General features: G+C 46.4%; 1 protein-coding gene across 1 annotated transcript; it reads left to right on the top strand.

Annotated features, from left to right (window-relative positions):
* Positions 1-14,836: 14,836 nt before the first annotated feature.
* Positions 14,837-18,936, top strand: LOC120842021. Its single transcript, XM_042291822.1, has 8 exons — positions 14,837-14,881; positions 15,441-15,637; positions 16,444-16,521; positions 17,245-17,322; positions 17,379-17,453; positions 17,523-17,612; positions 18,495-18,769; positions 18,847-18,936. The coding sequence occupies exons 2-8, from the start codon at positions 15,610-15,612 to the stop codon at positions 18,934-18,936; spliced, it is 714 nt and encodes a 237-aa protein (XP_042147756.1). The 5' UTR covers positions 14,837-14,881; positions 15,441-15,609.
* Positions 18,937-20,967: the final 2,031 nt, after the last annotated feature.

Here is a 20,967-nt window from a genome sequence, read left to right as displayed (position 1 = left end):
TTTCTCGTGCAGCACGAGAGAAGTTGCACTAACGCAGTCAAATATAGCCAAAAAGTAAAACTGGTCGTTAGTTGTTTATACAGCAGGAGGTTAGCCTGCCTGAACATGGCGACATTGTTACCCATGTAGATAAGCAATTTAGCCAGTGCAGTACGACTGCTAGCCCGGGGTCTTTAACGTGCATCACGCAGTAGTGATACACGACCGGAAGCCGGTAGGATGCTCATCCAGATCGAAACGGCCAGGGGCGGGGATTGAACCCAGGATCCCTGGGTTCTGCAGCGCGAGCTTTCGCTCCACGTGCTCCGAGCTGGTGTGCGCTAGCCCACTCGGCGACCCTCCGAAATTTCCTGTAGGGAAAAAAGAAACGATGTAGTTTCAACTCAATCGCCACTGTTCGGCGACGTCACTGAACTCGTCACGGTGCAGTTCTCTTCCGATGTAGTTTGTTGGCGATGGAGATTAGGTTCCTCCCACCGGCGACGTCACGATGCAGTTTGTCCACCGCTTTTTCCAGCATAGACAGACAGATACCGTCGAGCCACGATAGCTTGCGCGGGAAGCACTTTGGGTTCGTCACGAATACTTCTGGTCGTCAGATTTATTGGTTTTGTTCCATCATGAACTCGGAAAACCCGTCATGTTGTCCGGACCACCTGCGGACCTCGTTCAATGTGTCTTCACGTTCGAACGGCCGTCTGATGGTTCAATCTGTCGTCTGCTCTTTCAAACTCGTCTGCTTCCTCAAACTGTCGTCTGCTCGTTCAAACGACTGCGGCGGCACGTATAGACCCGACGTTGACCCAGTTGCGATAAGCAAGTGCAGGCCTCCAAAGACTTTTAAGTTTGAAGGTTTGAAGGTTAAGCTCGATGTAAGTAGTAGATACAAGTAGATGTTGATCATTGTTGCCAGTGTCCATCACCGACTTGTTACGCCGGATTCACTTGGTCCGATTCTGCGTGCACTTTACAGCATCGACGTCGAGCATCGGAGCTACCGTCAACGCTTTTGCAACTCGAGCGACGTCGCGATTGAAAATAGCGAGCAAAATCTTATAATGTGAATCCGGCTTTAACGTCCATTCTGTGGCGTTCACGTAGAATGAATCGCCAGACGTTACATTATTTATGCGAAGTTTTGCGGTGTGACGAGCGTCGATAATTTTGCTCCGGCCACTGATGTAGTAAGACATTGCTAGCAAGACATTGTATCAACAATTCCAACGTGAAAAAGAGCACCGGGTCTCACACCGACGCCGACAGAGCCATGTTCCAGTGGTCGTTTGGTGATGGACGACGCGCTTCTTGCCCACGCAATTTCGCGCATGCGCAGCGCAGAAAGCGCTTCCAAAACGCTCCCGAAGTGGCATCAAAATTACATCACAGGAGCAGGCGTGCCGTGCTGTCGGATGTCGCGATCCTGACGGTTGGGTCGCATAGAAATGCTTGCCAAAAAGGTCAGCAGAAGGGTCGACGTCGTCGAACCGCGCGTCCCATCTCTCGCGTCTGCTTTGGCTTCCGTCGGGTGTCTGCTTGCAGAGCGACCTATTCAACAGAAAACCGTCTGCCGCATCCGCCCCCGCTGCTGTACCACCACCAGGATCGCGACAGGTGACAGCGTAACACCTTTATGACGTCATGGGGTCGAAATCGAGGACCCACTGAACGCGTTAAACACACCTGTCGGGGACGCGCTCTAGACACCATATATAGTAGTCTAGCCTAAAGCCGTGATCACGCCTCTAATACAACGTACAAAAAACGGCCTCCACACGAGACGCTCTCTAATGCTTGTTTCTTCCTTGCACGATGGTGATGTCACGTTGGCCGCGTAAAAACTGTTTGTCCACATACTTGAAGTGCTTCTAACTTGCTTGAGGCGTTTCCGCAAATAATTATGCCATCCTGTCTCAGCAACCCATTTTCGGCCCTTTTTTTTTTTTGTATTTGGTTTGATTTTTGTGGCCACACCGCCGTCCCGTTCGACGAAGCTCGTCCCCCGAGAAGCGCGTGGGCACCGAGGCAGGGGCAGAGGTTGCTTCGGATCGCTGATCTTGGAAACTTGTCGCGTGCGCCACCGCGTGCACGTATAGACTGGTTCTTCGGCCCCCCGGAGGGCACCCGGCAAGCCGACATGTGGGCAACGTTACGTCGGCGCGGCCTTCGTGCCGCCGCAAGACGACCTTGCCGTGCCATTGCCTTTTTTATATATAAGATGTATACTCGATTTGGAATAGGCAATTTCGGCGCTATTGACGACGTGTACGACCAAAAGCGTCGCTGTGGGCGACTTTCCACGATTAGGCAAACACTTCCCGTGACGTGTGTTGTGTAATTATTTCTGCTTTCATCGACGGAAACAAGAGCGAAGACTGTTCAGACCGTGAACTTTGAAAGTGCGGTGCGGCGATATTCAGTCGAAATGTGTTTCACTTTACACGAGCTTACTGGCACTAGTGGGACCCAAGTATACTTGCAGGCAACGACAATGACCAAGAAACCTCTTCGTGTTGCGGTGTAATTTCAAGAATAGAAGCGAACGTTTTCTTTCAATCTCTCCTTCGCGAAACTTTATGACGTAGTTTGGAGATCGGGCTGCAGTGTTGGCATAGTTCCCCAGGGAAGATATTTTTTATGCGACTCATAGATTGGACCAGAGCATTGCGTGGGCACTCGATTTGGGCTCGTGATGATTGATAGCTCGACAAGCATTCGGGTAGTGGCCCGTGTCCAACCGCTGCAATGACGACAATAGCCGAATTATAACAATGTCTGGAACTCAACATGTGTCGTGTTTTTTGCCAACCCCAGTGCGTGGTGGCACTGGCGGCATATAATCGGTTCCAGATCACGTGCCCACTTTTTCTGGTTGGAGTTGAGGGGGTGAATGCTGCGTGTTTTCTCTTTATTGTTTTATTGTTTTTGCGACTACCATTGCACAGGAGAAAAACTAACGCGTGTTTTACGTGTTCTAACTTCCATTCGAGGTGATATTTACGCAAAGTACGAACATCGTTGCACCGCCCCTTTAAAGCCAGGTTCATACACTTGTGTTAGTTATGTCCGTATCAGCCAAAACGACAAAAACGACCGCGACATCGGGATAACCGCGACTCGCGATTGTTTCAAGAAGCTACTTTTTGTATTGCTTAGCCGCTTGGCACGTTGTGTACGGCGAACACTTCTCCTTGTGGCTGTTATTGCTGTCGTTTCGCTCGATCTGAATGCAAGCAACGCAACCACTGATCTCTATTGTAGTAAGCTGGATCGCGGATCGGGAGCCCATCGGTGTCGCCACCGGCAGCCATTGCTTGACACCTGGCAATACACGGAAGTCTATGAAAGAAACGCACAAAAGTAAGAATATTGAAGTATGTACGCTGTGCTCGGAGGCGAGTATTTTATGGTGTGCTGCAATCCTTATGTCGGGTGTTTGGAGATCGAATCCATATTTGTCAAATTTTTCGGCCACGATTAAAAAAATCAAATGTACCGGAGCGCCTACGGCTGAGCTGGCAAGCTTGCTCTCGTAGTGGAGTAAACAAAGAAACTTGTCGTCGATGAGACCGTTCTCGAGGAAGCCCAGAATTTGATGAATGACAAAGAAGTTCCATCTCGACAGCGGCTTTCCGGGAGTGAGCAAATTCCGCGTAGCAAAGCCTTCGAGCTTGTTGTCTGTCTGAACCCAACTCAACGAAACCGCCACCGACTCCGCGGTGACTCTGGGTAACACTCGCCTCATTAAGCTGCACTGCATTTTTCGCCCAGCGGAGTCACTCTCGACCGCAAAATAATTATATTTAAGAACTGCGAGAGCTGTCAGTTTTAATGCTTGTACGCAAGCTATTTGACGGGCTTATCGGAAATCAGCCAAAACGTTTCACCGCCGACAACAGCCTAGAAACGGGGGAAATGGCACTTTTTCTCGTTCTTCCCAGAAAGTCCCATGCATTGGCTGGTGTCAATCAATGGCCGCCGGTGGCGATACTCGGCCCCAGCTGCCGAGGCCGCGGTCCGCGATCGAGTCCACTACAATAGAGATCAGTGAACGCAACTGTCTGAACCAGGCTTAACAGTGTTGGTTTGAAAATGGAATGAATCTGAGCTTCCACCGTGCTTTTTACACAGACCATCAGACATGTCGTACGAAACTGATGATAAGTATCGATTATCACAACTCGTGACGTGACGGCGAGGCAAGTCCTGGTTACAGTGTAAGCAAAACCAAATTAGTGGCACCAAACAGCCCTACAACAAAGCCTTGCCAGAAAGGAGGACAAAAAGAGGATACTTGAGTGGGGAAGTGAAAGGTTTTAGAGAAATACGCAAGAACACAGGAAACTGAAGTCTGGCCAAATACGTCAATTTAGGCCTCCGGATTAGGAAAGGTGCTTCGACTTTAGAAAATAAAAGCGATGGTTTGGCGACGTATTCGCAGACGTTTATCGTGAGAGAATCGCACGTGTCTATCCTTCGTCTCTACGTGTGGATTATTTCTGTCTACGCCTTACGACCCAACGTTTTATTTATTTTTTGACAGGTAATGTAATGCTAGAAGATGGTTGTAGCAAATGGTTTACCCTTTTTAGAAATGCTGACTGGCCTTTAGTTACGTGTTTTTATTCTTCTTTTATTTAATCTTTCCAAACAATTGTTCATCTGTGCACTTTCATTCTTCTCTGAATCAGGTATATTCGTGTTAGCATGGTGACGTACGTTTTTTTTCCCATAAACTTGGTCGTAGAACATGAAACTTGCGATGGAAAAAAGTGAAGCATTTAAAAACAGTACAAGGTAATAAAAATTAGATTATTTCCTAAATTAATCCAATTACCTGTGTGGTCACTGCAAAAAAAGAAAGACGTAATTAAGCGGATACAAAATTCCTCGTAAACGTAATTGATTACAAGTAATTTAATGGCGTGTTTGCCTACCAATCTGACACTGATCAATCCACTGACTTTTGATTTATCGATGCGTGTATCTGGACCAGGGGTCGACAGCAGGAGGCCCTAGGGCAGGATCACATCACGACCCCGTGGTGCACACTAAAGACCCAGGTCGAGCAGCGGTACAGCGCTGGCTAGAGTTCTCATCTACAGCAGTCACCAGACACAAGTGCTGCAAAACTATCGACTATTGATACTACCGATAGTTTTTCAAAAACTATCGATTTTGGCGTTAACTATCAATAATCGTCTATCGATAGTACTATCGATAGTCTTTTTTGGTATCAATAGTCAGATTTCTTGCGACCATCGATGCTCTTGATAGTACAATCGATAGATTTGCACCACTACCAGACACTCACTCGCGCTCACTAACTTCCCCTCTTTATAAACGTGCACACAACACACAACACAACGCACAAAACGACTGCTAATACACTTACATGTTTTCCTCTAAACCCCGCCCCCCCCCCCCCCCCTCGTCTTTTTCTCCTGTATATATATATTAATAATGCAGAAATTGCCTGAGGGCAGCCCGACGCGAACAATATATTGGCCAAAGATTTCATTTTTTCTTTTGTTGTTGTTGCAGTTGTTGTTGCTATCTACAGAAGCAAGTTTATGTACACGCCTTTACTCAAGGAGTAGCCAAATATGATGCTTCCTCGCGTTTAAGCCCGAAGGCACCGCCGACTTCCCTATCGTGTGCAGTTAATTAACGGCACCCTTCCCTACGAGTGCCGTTAATCGGCGAAGATGAGAGCGGTCCCCAAATGAGCTACGCGTGACCGTTAGAATTTCGTAGACCACGTTGTCACACGAAGCAAGGCAATCCGAATAAAAAAAAAAAAAAAAACGCTCAATGTTGCAACACGCGACTAGTGCGCCTTGATTTTAGAGGGTTTCCAACTACTTGATCGAGCTCACGTGATTGGTAGGCCCTGCTTTCGATAGGCAATAATCATTTCGGTGGCCGCCGTCAAGATAATTTAAAGCGTTAGTTTGACATATCCGTAACGCCACTTCCTAACGATGTGAAAATGTTTGTAAATAATTTTGACCTCCGGCTACCGTTAAAATATTTACTGCGTTATTTACACCTCTCCCATCAAAATATATTTCTTTCTTTTTTTTTTGGAGCGTAGCATTTAGGCGCCCGTTTCAGTGTTGAGCGGCGTCGCCGTCGGCGTCTGCGTAACCGCGCGTGTTGCATTATGAAAATTTTCCCGCTAAATATAGCGGGAAATATTTTCCGCTACATTTAGCGGGTAAATTTTTAAGCTAAACTTAGCCGAAAAATGTCCTCGCTAAATTTAGCGGGGATATTTTCCCGCTAGATTTAGCAAAGAAATTTTCGCTAAATATAAAAAATTCGCTAAATTTCCCATTAAATTTAACAGAAAAATTTTCACTAAATTTAGCGGGAAATTTAGCGGAAATTTTCCCTCTAAATGGTAGGGCAGCAGGCGAGGAGGACGGGAGGGTACCGACGGGGAGGAGGGGCACACCCTCCCCTCCTCCTTCTCAAGAGCTGCGCTCTGATTCCGCATGACAAAAAAATGTAAACGTCTTTAATTTTTGTTTTCTTCTTTGCATTTTTTATTAACTTTTGGATTTCGAAAGTTTCGGGCTTGCATGTGATCGCTAGTGGCGTTCTAAGAATAGTCACCCTCTTGTTGTCGGCGTCGCGGTTCAACGAAATACGTGGATTTTCCGACCGCGAATGTCGTGCAGTCGGCTGCAGTTTTTACGACCATACTTATTAAGCAATTGGGTATACAATAAAACTTCCCAAACTTCTCGGTCATCAGGCCGAGCGTAACGGGCTTAATACCACTGTACAGTACTACTTAATAGTACTGAACACCGTAAAACGCTGCACCGGTGCTGTTCATAATTCATTTCACTTTATAAATAACAATCGAAAGCCTGTTCTGCATCTTAAAAAACCTAGTCATAAAAACTGCGGCTGATTGCACGACATTTGCTGTGTCGGAAAATGCGTGTAGTCCGTTGCACCGCGACGCAAGTTGTAAGGTAACTTTTGGCTCTTTGCGTCGGAAGCTTCGTTGTTAGTTTGCACCGGTAAAAATGCATTATGAAGACAATGACTACACGCGCAAAACTTCATTTATCGTTCCGATCGTTCTAGTAGCCATCCCAGACTCCCAGATACACAAACAAATGAAAATCCAAAACAAGCGAAGAACCAGATGCAAAAACAAGACGTTGCAATTGTTCAGCCGCGGACATAATACACGATACAAAAAGTCACACTCTGAAGCGTATTCCTTCCTTGTGCGACTGATATTGTCGCATTCGTCATATATATATATATATATATATAAACACTTCTGCAGACATATGTTCGAAGCATGCACACAGTGCTCAACGACACTAGATGAACCAGAGGAGCGCTTTATAGGCCTCGCGTACTTGCTGCGACAACTGCCGCAAGAAGCCTTGCAATCTCGTGTCGCGACTTGCACATACGGGTAGCAGAGCCAATCAGCGCCAGTGGCTGTTTCATGGGGCGCAACCCCCCGCGATAGGTGTTTACTGCGAAGCGCGAATCTCAAGCTTCACCGCATTTCCAATTACCGCGTACACTCGCAATTCTGATATGTCCTTCAAATTGTGAAGTTATATTGCCCGAAATATGTATATAAAAGAAAAACGGCGAAAAGGGAAGACATTTTATTTATTCGGTCTCCCAAAAAGGACACACGTGCAATGACATAACACATTTATTTAGTATATGAACAGTAAGATCACTGCGAGTGCTGGTCACTTCTTTACAACTTTAACCTTTGAAAACAGACACCTCTGTTTACGCTATTGCAGAGAAAGAAAAACAAAAACGCTATCTCGTTGCAACTCGTGGCCAGCCTGGATCAGCCATCAGGGGTTGTGCACCGAGCGCAAACAGCCGCTGAGTGATCGGCTCAGCTGTGCGCATACGCAACTCGCGAAACCAGAGAGACCGCTTCTCCCGGCAGATGGCGCCTTTTTTAGGAACGCGTACGAACACTGTCCACGCGACTTCGTCGACGCAACTCCGACAACATCGAGACCGATAAGGTCAAAATATTAGGGACTTTTAGCGAACCGTTACCGGGTTCCGCGTACCATACTCCCAGAGCCTTTTAAGCACGCTTTTAAGCACGCGCCTGAGTGACATCATGACCGCAAACCATTACCGCGCAGAACACGGTAACGGTTTGCTAAAAGTCCCTAATAGGGAATTGTAGTAGACCGTTTTTCTCCTCCGCTACGGTATCCCCGAAGAAAACGCCGCAGCTGCGCATGCGCGCCGCCAGCCTTCTCTGCATAGTTCAAAATCTTGTGGCGGATTACGGAGCGCTATCCGGGTGCTTAGCGGGCTGCGGGAACGGTCTACTACAATTCCCCAATAAGGCTACTCTTCGGACGAAAGACATCACAATACCATAGTCAATAGGGAGTTTTCGTAGACCGCGCTGCCTCCTCCGCTAAGCATTCCGCAACGAAGAAGTTGCTACTGCGCCTGCGCGCCGATAGCCTTCACTGTGGAGTTCCCGCTATCGTAGCGGGTTGCGGAGGGCCTTGCGGGGCGGCGAAAACGATCTACGAAAACTCCCTATTATTATGGCGGGGGGACGTCAAAATAATCTAAAACCTATTTTCACGGCTTACGCAAGTGACGTCCCGGATGATAAAATAATTTCGAATTCATCTTGACAACGGACATTGAAATAGTCACTGCCTCTGGAAAACGAGGTGCGAGGAGGTGACGAAAACGTTGATCGTTTCCAAGCGCTTCCCGTTCCTCCGCCCCCTATCGGTCGCGCGACGACGTCACGCATGCGCACTAATGACCAATCTGCGCAGAAGGCGTTCACCATTAGATTGCAGACGCTCTTCGTGGTTCGGAGTCGCTCCTTCTCTTAATTCTAGGCTCTCCACGCACGACCCCTTACGATTAATGAACGAGCTGGAGTAATGAGCCGAATACCCGGCGTCTCCGGTACACGCTTCGTGGACAAACAATTAGGGAAACGGAGGCCTCTCTATAAACCAGTGTAAATGGTTCCTCCTCTACCGCTTAAAGAGGGCACCATTAAATGGACACGCCTTAAGCAAGATGAGTAACCATTTCCAACTGCCAGTTGACCCCTATCTCGATGAACTCGAATGGACAAGCAGATACCGCAAAGACGATGTCGAGCGGCATGCGGCTGGCTTCCACACACAGCTCTGTTCTAAGTAAACTGCCATCCTGATTTAAAAAAAAATAAAAAGAAAAAAAAGTATCGCCTTGCTTATACAGGCTGTCCCAGGAACAAAATTACAATTTTATTTACCGGATATATATATACATATAAAAATAAGAAACTACGCATTTCCGATCCTTCATTATCTCCCCGAAATATAGGCTAATGGTCCGAACAAGGTACCAAAGTTTCAGAACTAGCCGTTATCTTATTTAAAAGTTATGTGATTTTTGTTTTGTTAAATATTCGTGGGGAAATTGGCGATCGACGGAGCTTTCGAATACCTGTTGCTGAACGACGCCAGTTCTGGTTCATCTGGTTCGTACCAGACTTGTACGCAGTGGCGTCACTAGGGTCAGCGACACCCGGGGTGGTGACCCGTCGCGACACTTCCCCGTAGCGCTGCACCCGGGAGTGTCCGCTCCCCCCCCCCCCCCCCCCCCCCCGCACACCCCTTGTGACGACACTACTTGGAAGTAACGCTTTCCAAGTAATAGATTACTTGTAATCGATTACATTTTACTGTAATTTAGTAACGCTTCAATTACTTCCCTTAAGGAGTAACGATCCTTGTAATTTAGCTACTTTTTTGCTGTAATCGATTACAAAATTATTTTTTTCTCCTTTTTTTTTTGGGGGGGGGGGGGGGGGGGGCGGAGCGGTTACATGTGCTGGAGTCACTCAGCTCCGGGCAATGGTCTTTTCTCTCTCTCTCTCTCTCTCTTGAAACCACTAAGCGACCGCGAGGATTAGTAGACCACTTCACTATGCTTCACTTCCTGGGTACATTTTTTATTTTTTTTTTTCATTTTGGTGCACCGGAGACTACGTTTGGGCAGGAAAAATGACCTTATCCAGCCTCTCGGGAGTAATGTATTTAAACAGTGCTCTTTTTATTTATTTATTTATTCAGGAGAGGGATTGGGTGTGTTGGCGTCACTCACTCAGCTCTAAACAAATGCGGTCAAGGCTTTTTTTTTTTTTTTAATAACTGAGCGCGGGACCCCAAGGAATATGCTACGTAATAAAAAAAAATTAAAGATGTTTACAACTCCCTGTAATGCCGAATTAGAGCGCAGCTCTTGAGGAGAAGGAAGAGGGGAAGGTACGGAGGAAACGGTATGCCCCTCCTCCTCATCCGTACTCTCTCCTCCTCCCTCCGCATCTGCTCCTCCCGTGCTCCTTGCCTCCTCCCCATCTTTCTCCTCCTCCTCACCTCCCCCTCCTCCTTCCTCCCGCGCGGTGCATTATGAAAAACGTCCCATAATGCAACGCGCGCGTCGCCGCGGTGCATTATGGGACGTTTCCTATAACGCACCGCGCGGTTACGCCAACGGCGACGGCGACGCCACTCAAGCCGGAAACGGGCGCGTAAGAGCTGGGCTCTAAAAAAGTTGGAGGAAAAGTAACATGGGAAGTAATCGATTACTTTAGAGTAATTTTTCGATTACTTTTTGAAGGCTGTAATTGTAATTGTAATTGGTTACTTTTTACAGTGAAATAATTGTAATTGTAATCGGTTACTTTTTTTCAGTAACTTGTACAGGTCTGGTTCGGACCCCTAGTTCTACATTTGCGCAGAGAAGGAGCGTCCGCCAATGCATGCACCGGATTTTTTTTTTTTTTTTTTGCAGTAAAGAAAAACATATGTCACGGTATTTTGGTTTCTGCGGTGTGGGTCAACGCTCACTTGCTTGTAAACAGCGTCTCAGTCTATGCATTGCGATGAAGGGGGTGCGATAGCACTAGTACGCTGTTCCTACTCCCCTACACGGAACCCTTTCGTTGGACACAACTGTTGCGCCACCGTTCGGCTTGAACTCGTGTCCTCGGCCGAACTGTGCCGCGCAACACTCGTGACCAGTCTGCCTTGACCTTGCTTAGGTGACGCCGAAAATTCTGCTATTTAGAAAGTGTTGGAGCGCCGCTTACCCCCTCCTTCAACTCCGCGCGCGCCATTGGTGACGCGCGCGCTATTGACGTCGATGCAGCAGCTGTTCTGCGTTGACGACACTCTATCGCCGTAGCTTTTGCTACGCTACCAACATTGGTAAGTGAGGCTCGTCGGGCTTCCCATTAGGGGTGTTGCGAACTTTTCGCCGAAATTGATTTTCGATGTCGAGGTTCGACTCGTTCGGCGAACCTTCGACCTCCGAGCAGAATTCAGCGGAGTTCGACTTATGGACAGTGTTGCCCGACTTCCACGCAAACATTCCGGATATTGGGAGACAGATTATACATAAAGTAGCGCCCGATTAGTCTCCACCCTTTAATCGATGAATGAATAGATTAATTGAACTCGTTCATTTCCCTGCAAAATATTTTTTTAAAGGTTACTATACAATTTTGATTATGAATCAATCTCGATGCGTTATTGAACAGGTTCGAAGAAACTCACACTCAAAGATTATAACTTCCGCAGCATGAGACAAAGAGGTTCGTTTATGTTCGCCGACGAGAGCGATCGCCTTTGATTGTTCACAATAGTCTCTTCTGCGTTAGACGGACACTCGCACGGCGTCGAAGTGGCCAGGATACCTGTAACCTTCTGCACTTGCCTAGAGTTACATGTCTTGCGCCTACAGTTTACTTTAGGTTGAAATAACTTCTCCCCTGCAGACAGGTGTCCTCGTCCACGTCTGCGTGGTGAAAGCGGTTAAGTTTTGCTTGCTTTCGGTCCTCAATATTTTACCGACTAACCGGTTAACAAAAATTAATCGGGTTTAAAGCGTTAATCGATTAATCGGTCGGTTCATCGACCCATTGCCCGGCCCTCTTTTGATACATTTATTAGGTTCATAATGTATAAAAATGACGCAATACATACCCAACAAATATTGCACTTTTCCTACGCCAGGAGGCGGCAACTTGTTTTTTCAGTTTTCGTGCATGCGCACATAAGTCGAACCACATTTGTCGAACTTCGCGTTAGAAATCACGAAAAGTCGAACCTTGTCGAACTTCTCGAACCTCGGCAGGTTCGCACTGCGGTGAGGCTGCTGCCGGTCCGGTGAGTTCGCAGACGGTTCACCCCTCTGCAAATCTGGTTTTTGCGCTCGCGCGGTGCGCACAGGTGGTGGAGGAAAACGCGGTCTCTTTCACAAACAGAGCGCTAAATCCATAAAGCTGTCGCCTTAAAAAAAGAAAAACGGATTTTCTCGAGGGCCGTTGTGACGTCATGGCTCTCGTCACGGAGTCGGCCTCCTACATTTCAGACAACGGGCAATTGTGCGGGCAAATATGCGCCGTCTCCCCGCGAGGAACAATCGAATGGACAAAACGTTCTCGTAACAAAGCGCGCGCGTCCTTTCCATTGACTCGGACGGTGCTGGAGGAGGACTATCTCCTCGGTCACGGCGTTCCGTCAGCTGCGCTATTGTCTTCCTTTGCAGGGTCGGTGCGGCATCACATTGATGCCGCTGTCGTCATCTGCGGACGTACGGCTCCGCGAGGGGCAACGTTGTTAGTGTGCGAGAAAGGGCCGAAAGAGCAACGCGAAATTAGGAAAGAGAGATTAGTCTGATGCCGCTTTGTCTGAGGACTGGTTCATTTCCGAGACCCTGTGGCTACTCTGAGCGCGCTATGGAAAACAGAAAGCGTGTCCTCAAACTCACGGCCTGCGAGCGTTTGTTAGTGGGCCATCTAAGACAAGCAGACGATGCCTTGAACCGATTCGTGACAAAGTGCTGCTCTACGCGCTCTATTCGCAGAGAGAAGTTTGGGTATCGCCGCCTGGTGGAAGTTTTTACAACCCAGAGTGAGGATACTTCAACTTCATCTGCTGGTAGAAGCACGTGCAATGCAAGATTTTACGCACTATAAAAATGCAAACATAACCGCGTGGGTATAGCACCTGCACCACCCACAAAAACAATAAGGTAGAGGGGCTTTACAGTAAGGAAAGCAGAAGCGCCCCTAGCGAGCTTCTGATACTCCCAGACAACGTTCTCTGGCTATGCAGTTGGAGCATAGAGTAATATAGTAAACGTAAAGAGAGGACACTGAAGCCGATTCGCGGCCCAGATAGTAGGATTCATACCCTCCGCTACGTGGCGCTTTTCCGTAATTTGGTTAATATTAATTACAGCTTTCTCTCTGAAAAGTATTTATTTTCTAAATTTTTATGCTTTAGAGTTTTTTAAAGTACTTAAAACGACTAAATAGTGTTAATCAAATACGTCACAAAAACCACGTGATGAATGGCGCCTGCCATGGCCTGTCTGCTTGCACGCCGTCACCTCTGCTCGTCCGTGCGGTCCGTGCTTCGTTCGTCCGTGCCGTCCGTGCCGTTCTTCTCCGTTTTATGCTACAGCGTGTTCGGTCGACTTTGCTTGAAACAAAGTGACGAATGACCGCCGCGTGCTCTCATGCTCGGCGTGAGTTTGTAGAGCTGAGCGGCTTGATATGGCTTGAGCTTCTCGTGTTTCCGTCGGGCTGCCTGGACCTAGATTTTTAAACAAAAGGTAAGTCGTTTTGCTCATTTGTCTCTCGACTGTGTTGTAAAGCTGGCTTTTGAATTTGCTGAGTCTGGGTTGCCGTCCGACGCCCCTCGGGCAGAGCTTTGTTCATGCGTGTTCAAGTGCCATCAGACATCTGTGGATTGCTGTTGAGAGGACTTATGCCGTCATAGATTGAAGTTAATTCACTGACTAAAGCTGGGTCGACAGTCGTTCGCAGTGTGACGAATTCGGGGCAAGGTGTCCATTGAGTCATATTGATATTTTGACATGCATTCTTTCAATGGCGCGTCGCTGCTTTGATTTATCACATAAAGTACGTGCAAAAGAAGCGAACCAGCGAACGTCGCTCAAGCGAGCTACATAACTTGTGTGTACCGCCATACGAGCTGCAGTATGCTGCAGTTACGACGACAAACACATGCATAGAATTTCGGGGGAAAAAACTGCGAGACGCAGTATCAAATTTAGATATTTAATAAAGTTCCCAAGCAGCATATATATCCTATGGACGTCCACGGGACATCCAGGATAGGACATCCATGGAACTTTCGGACACTCTGAGAAAGTACGGAGGACTATTCAAACATGGTTCCCACTACATCGCTACATCACCAAATGGAGCTCGAAATTTAGGTCTATGGTTCGCTGACATTATTTTCTATGTAAGAAAGCAAAATTCAAAATATTGACGGCCAATTTACCAGAAACAGTAGAGGTAGATTAGTCTTACTTATTTTGGCCGTACCGCTGTACTATGCTTAAATTCCTGTTTTACTCTTAAGGATGACATTCGAACGTTGGGTAAAACCAGTCAGACGTAACTTGAACACTTGGTTGGAGTGCTGTGGCATGGCACTCTAGACACTGCGTTCGATTATGATGCATGAAGATTGCGTAAACTTCACAAACTTCACAATATTTCTTTCACCCGTCTGTGTTAATACGTGTCATGGGTTTATTGTAACATTGCGTCATGGCAATATCTTGTGACATTGTTTAAATCTCCATCAGTTTATTTTTTCACCAGCCGCTATTGTGCTACCTTCCGTTGAACTAAAGGAACGCGCCATTGGCTAGGCTTCAGTAGATGTTAAACTCTCCCTCCCCCGCTGGCCCAGATTATGTCCTACGGAAGTTACTGCTGCGTGGTCTGGTGTGCCAACAATGTGAAAACAAAGAAGCCACATGTCAAGTTTTTTCGAATTCCACGTGACCCAAGGTACGTATAGATTCTAAGGCAGTCCTTACAACATTTGATCGAAGCATAACATTTTGAAATGAGAACTATGGTCCGTTGCAACCTAAGAACGAAGGGCGAGGGTAAGACGGGCCGGGGAGGAGGAAGCAGACGGAACACGAAACGCTAAGGAGAGAAGGAGGTTTCCCCTTTCTTCTCCAGCGTTCCGTCTGCTCCCTCCTCCCCGGCCCGTCTTACCCTCGCCCTTCGGTCTTAGGTTGCAACAAACTATAGCAAAAACGATTTCTTCCATGTCACTTTGGTTTATGGACACCAATATCTTTCAGCATTTTAAGGTTATCTTGCCTCGGGCCTAAATTGATTGCATACCCTGGTGGGTATGCAATCTGTTTGTTTAGCTGTATTGCACTGTACAGTAGCATGAAGAAGAAAAACAAACTCTTCAGAACGTGAACACTTTGCTGAGAGGTGCCATACCAAACGGCAGTGAAACATTAAAAACAATTGAGGCTCATATATTTGGAGTTTATTTGACCCTTACAGTATGTGTAACCTTGGTGGTATATACAATGTTCTGCAGGTCAAAAGCATGGCTACAGTACGCCAGACGTCCTGAGCTCCTAGGAAAGACAGCCAAGGAGCTCTATGAGGGGTATCGCCTGTGTAGTGAGCATTTCACAGCCAAGGACTTTTTGGATCCTGGGAAGACAAGGCTGACCAAAACGGCTATCCCTACGGTTCGGCCGCAAATGCTTAGGCCATCTGTAACAGCCCAAGGTAACATAATCTTTATTTGCAGTCTGTACGGAGTTCTGTTATATTTTGCTTTTAGGCAGCACCAACTCTACGTCACTGATGCCAGCTGCCAGCATGCTGTCAACGATGCTTGACAGTCTCAAAAGTTTTAATCTGATTTAATTAGTTTTTATTATTAGTTTGTGCTTAAATATTTTATCTAATTCATTTAGCATTTTTGTACATTATCCCTGTAATGTCCCTGCGCATACTGTTGCCCATAACCAATATCCGTCCCAGTTTGTTGGAAAATTGTTTTAAAGCACAAGGTCAGCTGCATTGAAATACAGTAATTTGTGTCCTGCAATCAAGAAGGGCAGTTCTGCCAGTGCAGTGTGACTTCTTACAGGGCATCCTAGGTTTGTAGCATACAATAGTGATATAAATGAAAGATAAGGCAGGTCAACGTTCCCCTGTTCATATCCAATTCGACAAGAGGACTCATGCCGTCTGAGTCATCTTCCTGACACTCATGTTTACAAGGTTAGCTTTAGTTGCCCATGCTGTTATGTTCTCATACATTAGCATACCGGGCCGTTAAAATTTAAGATATTCCGAGATTCCTAAGTGCCTTTTCAAGACCCGCCGGATCCTGTGTTTCGCCATTGATTAATATTGCTCAACATTAATTTTCATCACTAAGGGATTTCAATGCCCTTTCAGAGTGCTGAATATTTTCTGTTCCTTTGAAAGGTAACACTACTAACCTATCATTCGCCTGTAGCAGGAATTCTCCATCAGAAGCTTTATAAGCAGGTATTCATATCTGAGAAGCCAAAATTTTTCAGAAGAACCGGTGGCAACAACATGCCCCTGTGACGTTCCATTGGAGGGAAACAGAATGTCGCATCCCACAGCAGCTTATGGTGAGATTATTTATTTTTAATTGGCGGCTCATATCTGACAAGGAAGCCCTTTTCAGAAAAGCCAATAGCGGAACCAAGCCCCGGGGATGTTCGATTGGAGGGCAGCAGAACGTCGCCTTCAACAGCTGCTCATGGTGAGATCATTTATTTTAAAACAGGGGCTCATACCTGACAAGCAAACATCTTTCAGAAGGACCGATGGTGGCACCAAGCCCCGGGAATGTTCCATTGGAGGGTAGTGGAACGTCACCTTTGGCAGCTGCTCATAGTGAGATCATTTCTTTTAAAACTGCTGCTCATATCTGACAAGCAACCGTTTTTCAGAACAACCGCTGGCGGCACCAAGCCCCGGTAATGTTCCCTTGGAGGGCAGTGGAATGTCACCTTCAACAGCTGCTCGTGGTGAGATCATTTATTTTAAAACAGGGGCTCATACCTGACAAGCAAATGTCGTTCAGAAGGGCCGATGGCGGCACCAAGCCCAGGGAATGTTCCAATGGAAAGCAGCGGAACGTCACCCTTGGCAGCTGTTCATGGTGAGATCATTTCTTTTAAAACAGCTGCTCATAGCTGACAACCAAACATTTGTCAGAAGAACCGGTGGCGACATGTCCCTGTGACGTTCCATTGGAGGGAAGCAGAACGTCGCATCCCACAGCAGCTTCTGGTGAGATTATTTATTTTAAATGAGCGGCTCATATCTGACAAGGAAGCCCTTTTTAGAAAAGCCGATGGCGGAACCAAGCCCCGGGGATGTTCGAATGGAAGGCAGTGGAACGTCACCTTCGGCAGCTGCTCATGGTGAGATCATTTCTTTTAAAACAGCTGCTCATATCTGACAAGCAACCGTTTTTCAGAACAACCGATGGCGACAAGCCCCTGTGGTATTTCACTGGAGGGTACCAGCGCGTCACATTCCATAGCGGCCTGTGGTAAAATAAATCTCCTACACAAATTGGGTTTATGCAAACATTCGTATTTAACAGTGACACATTTTTCAGAGCAAATGGGGATGGCCAGCTCTCCTGGCCAGCTTTTGGACCACAGCACTCCATCTTCGTCTGTTGGCTATTCTGAATCATCTGGAACCTGTGAGTATAAATTGACTTCTCTACAGATTTAAGCACTGCAAAATTGTGTTAAGTACCTCTGCATTTAGTATGCACATTGCTTCAAATTAGGTGACATTATTTGTCACTTCATTTTTGTGCTGGCCTTAATAACTTGGAACATCACTACAGGGCTCTAGGTGACGGGGAACATAAGCTTTGAAGTGTGGCACCGTGAAATGCTCTGAAAAGGGGTGGTTTCCTAGTAATCTGTGCTTACTGTAGTAATTTGCCAATCCTGTTACATACAGTTCTCATTTTGGATGACCCTGTTGAATGTAGTGATTGACTACGCGATTATTCAATATTTGAAAGATTCATCAATTTATGTTAATACAGTTTTTGTGGTGAAATTATTGCAGCTGAAAGACTAAAAGCTAGTTTAATTTTTTTTTTTCTGATAGCAGCCATTTGTGTATAAACAGTGGTAACAGAACATGCGGAGCAAATGCCCACTCACAATTTGGAGATAATCATGAAAAACGCAGAGATGTATGCTTCTTATGCCCGAAAGCAAAATTGCAGAACAGCCAAAGGTTGGGGGGAAGGGGGGTCACCACTTTGGAGGCCCGTGCACGTGTCGAGCTTCACCTTTTACATTGGTGTGCTTGGAGAAGCAGCTGAAGCGGATGAGCATTTATGTTAGGTGGGTGGGTTTTTAAGTCTGGAGTTGGACATTGATACGTGCTTTGTTTATTTCGCAAACGTTTCGAAAGTGGCGGGGGGGGGGGGGGGGGGGGGGGAAGGGGGCACATATTGCAGCATGGGTAAGTGGTCGGTATTTGGCGGTATCGTTTCTGTTGGGTTCTACTTTTATCATTTTTGTGTAGCCTGACTTATGTGCTTTCGGTATTGTTTTGGCAGGCTCTGGTCGTTCAACACCTGCTTCCGCCAAGCTCTCAAGGAGGCCCAGGGACGTCATAAAACGCCTACAAGCAAAGGTTTCCAGTTACAGAAAGACAATATCAAGACTGCGCAAGCAACAGAAGCAAATGCCTCAAACAGCTGCCGAAGCACTTGAAATGGTGCGTCCGTTTGTGACAGACGAGGTTTTCGGACTTATCTCGTCACATGTAAAATTAGGGCGCAAGGGACGAGGAAAACGGTTTCCACTGTGGCTCAAGAAGTTTGCTTTGCATGTGAACTTTCATGGCCCACAGGCATACCGTTTTCTATCGTTACATTTAACGCTTCCCACTCAGCGTCCACTGCGTAGGTGGCTGTCGAACGTAAAAATGACTCCTGGTATTATACCTGGTGTCATGTCCTCCATCGAATCTCAAACGCGGTCTTGGAATGCACGTGATCGTGTCTGCACCTTGATTTTTGATGAGCTTGTTTTGAAGAAGAACTTGACATACGACCCTGCACACGACATTATCCATGGATTTACAGATGACGGTGTTGAACGAACCTCGACCATTGCAGATAGAGCCCTGGTTGTTGTGCTCTCTGGAATTTCCAGGAGGTGGGTTCAGCCCCTCGCATACACTGTTGGGCACACTTCAACACCGTCTTCTGTTATCCAGAGCCTCCTGATTTCTCTCATTCGAGAGCTTAAGACTGTTGACTTCACTGTGAAGGCCGTGGTCTGTGATCAGGGGGCTTCAAACGTAAGCTTAGCCAACCAACTTGGTGTATCTGCTGATAAGCCATTTTTTGAAGTCGACAACGAACGTGTTTACTTTATCTTTGATGTTCCGCACCTCATCAAAACAACAAGAAACAATCTCCAAGCCCACAAACTTTGCATTGGGGATGAGGTCATTGAATGGTCCCATATTGTTGAACTTTATCGTTCTACTCATGAGATCAGGTTGCGATTGGCTCCAAAACTTACTGAGAGGCACATTTTTCAAAAACCTTTCAGTAACATGAAAGTAAAGCGTGCCACACAGGTCCTGAGTGCCTCAGTCTGTCTTGCCATTCTATCCCTTGTTTATGCCAAGGAGCTTCCTGAGGCAGCCATGGCTACAGCCTATTTTTGTGATAGAATGGACAGACTTTTTGATTGTTTAAATAGCTCGCAATTCAAGAAGACGGGGCAGAAGTTGCGTCATGCAATTTTGAAAGGAGAATCTGAGATACTCGATTTCCTTCACCAACAACTCGCATGGATTTCAACATGGAAGTTCCAAAGTAGGAGGCAGCCAGAAACCACCATAGGGTGGCAAGTTACAATAAGGAGTGTCCTCATGCTCTGGGATGAGCTTTCAAACAGCTATGACTTTAAATTCTTACTTACTCGACGCCTGCAGCAAGACCCACTGGAGAACATTTTTGGGGCAATAAGACAAATGCTGGGCTGCAATACAAACCCAAATGTGAATCAGTTCACCTCGGGACTGAAACACATCGGGATAAAAAAACTGTTCAGACTCTCTAACAATGGAAATGTAGAGAATGAAAAGGCTGACCTCCTCAAGGAGTTGCCAATATTTTCGCACCATGAAAGTTCCATTGCAGACAATGTGGAATGTTTTCCAGTTGATAACTTCCCGCCACTAGAAGATATTTCTGAGCTGGCATCAGACATCAGGTCTAATATAATTGACGACTCGTGCACTTACTACGTTGGAGGCTATTTGATCAAACTTTTCCTTGAACAGACAACCCGCAGCTGTGGCTGTTCTAAGCTGCTAAAGGATGAGTCTGACAACTTGACCAGGCCTCACCAGTATTTTCTTATGCTTAAAGCATACCACGTGCCTGGGAAACTCTTTGGAAACCTAGTAGTACCATCACAGGCTGCCTTTAACTTTATTCAGAAACTAGAAAATCACTTTCTTGCCGTAATAGAGAGTGTAGCGCATGTTCGAGGAGTGTGTGCTGCCTTGTATCACACACTCTCAGAGCTGGGTGGTTTCAGCCTTTGCTCAGAGGAGTGTCACAAAAGGTTTTTAAAAATGTTTTGCCGAATACGCTTGTGTTGGCATGTTCGGTTCCTTAACCGGAACTTGGACAAAGTTCGGTTACACTCTTCGGTTGCTAGTAAGCAACTTGATAAGTTTAACTGTTAATAGCTTAATAGCGTATTAACAGAGGCGGTTGCCAAATCAAAAACAGAAATTGCTTATTAATTGGGCAGTGTAGCTTGCACTCCAAACATGTGTTTTCTTTATTTCCAGGAAATGTGTATCACGGCCCCCTTACACAAATATTTATCCACTTTCTGCAGAATTTCTATAGAAAATAGTTTATAGAGGCATAGATGTTTGGAAGAAAATGTGTCCACTTCTGTACCCGTCTATATTTTTTGGACGTTTTTTTTTTCTGAAGTAATACTCCTGTCCTGAACAAATGTATTTCGGGGAATGTTTAGGGACGTTGAATCATG

Source organism: Ixodes scapularis, unplaced genomic scaffold (assembly GCF_016920785.2).
Source record: "Ixodes scapularis isolate PalLabHiFi unplaced genomic scaffold, ASM1692078v2 PGA_scaffold0__279_contigs__length_252992795, whole genome shotgun sequence".
In the NCBI taxonomy this organism is placed as follows: domain Eukaryota; kingdom Metazoa; phylum Arthropoda; class Arachnida; order Ixodida; family Ixodidae; genus Ixodes; species Ixodes scapularis.
This window is presented reverse-complemented; position numbering and strand designations above follow the sequence as displayed.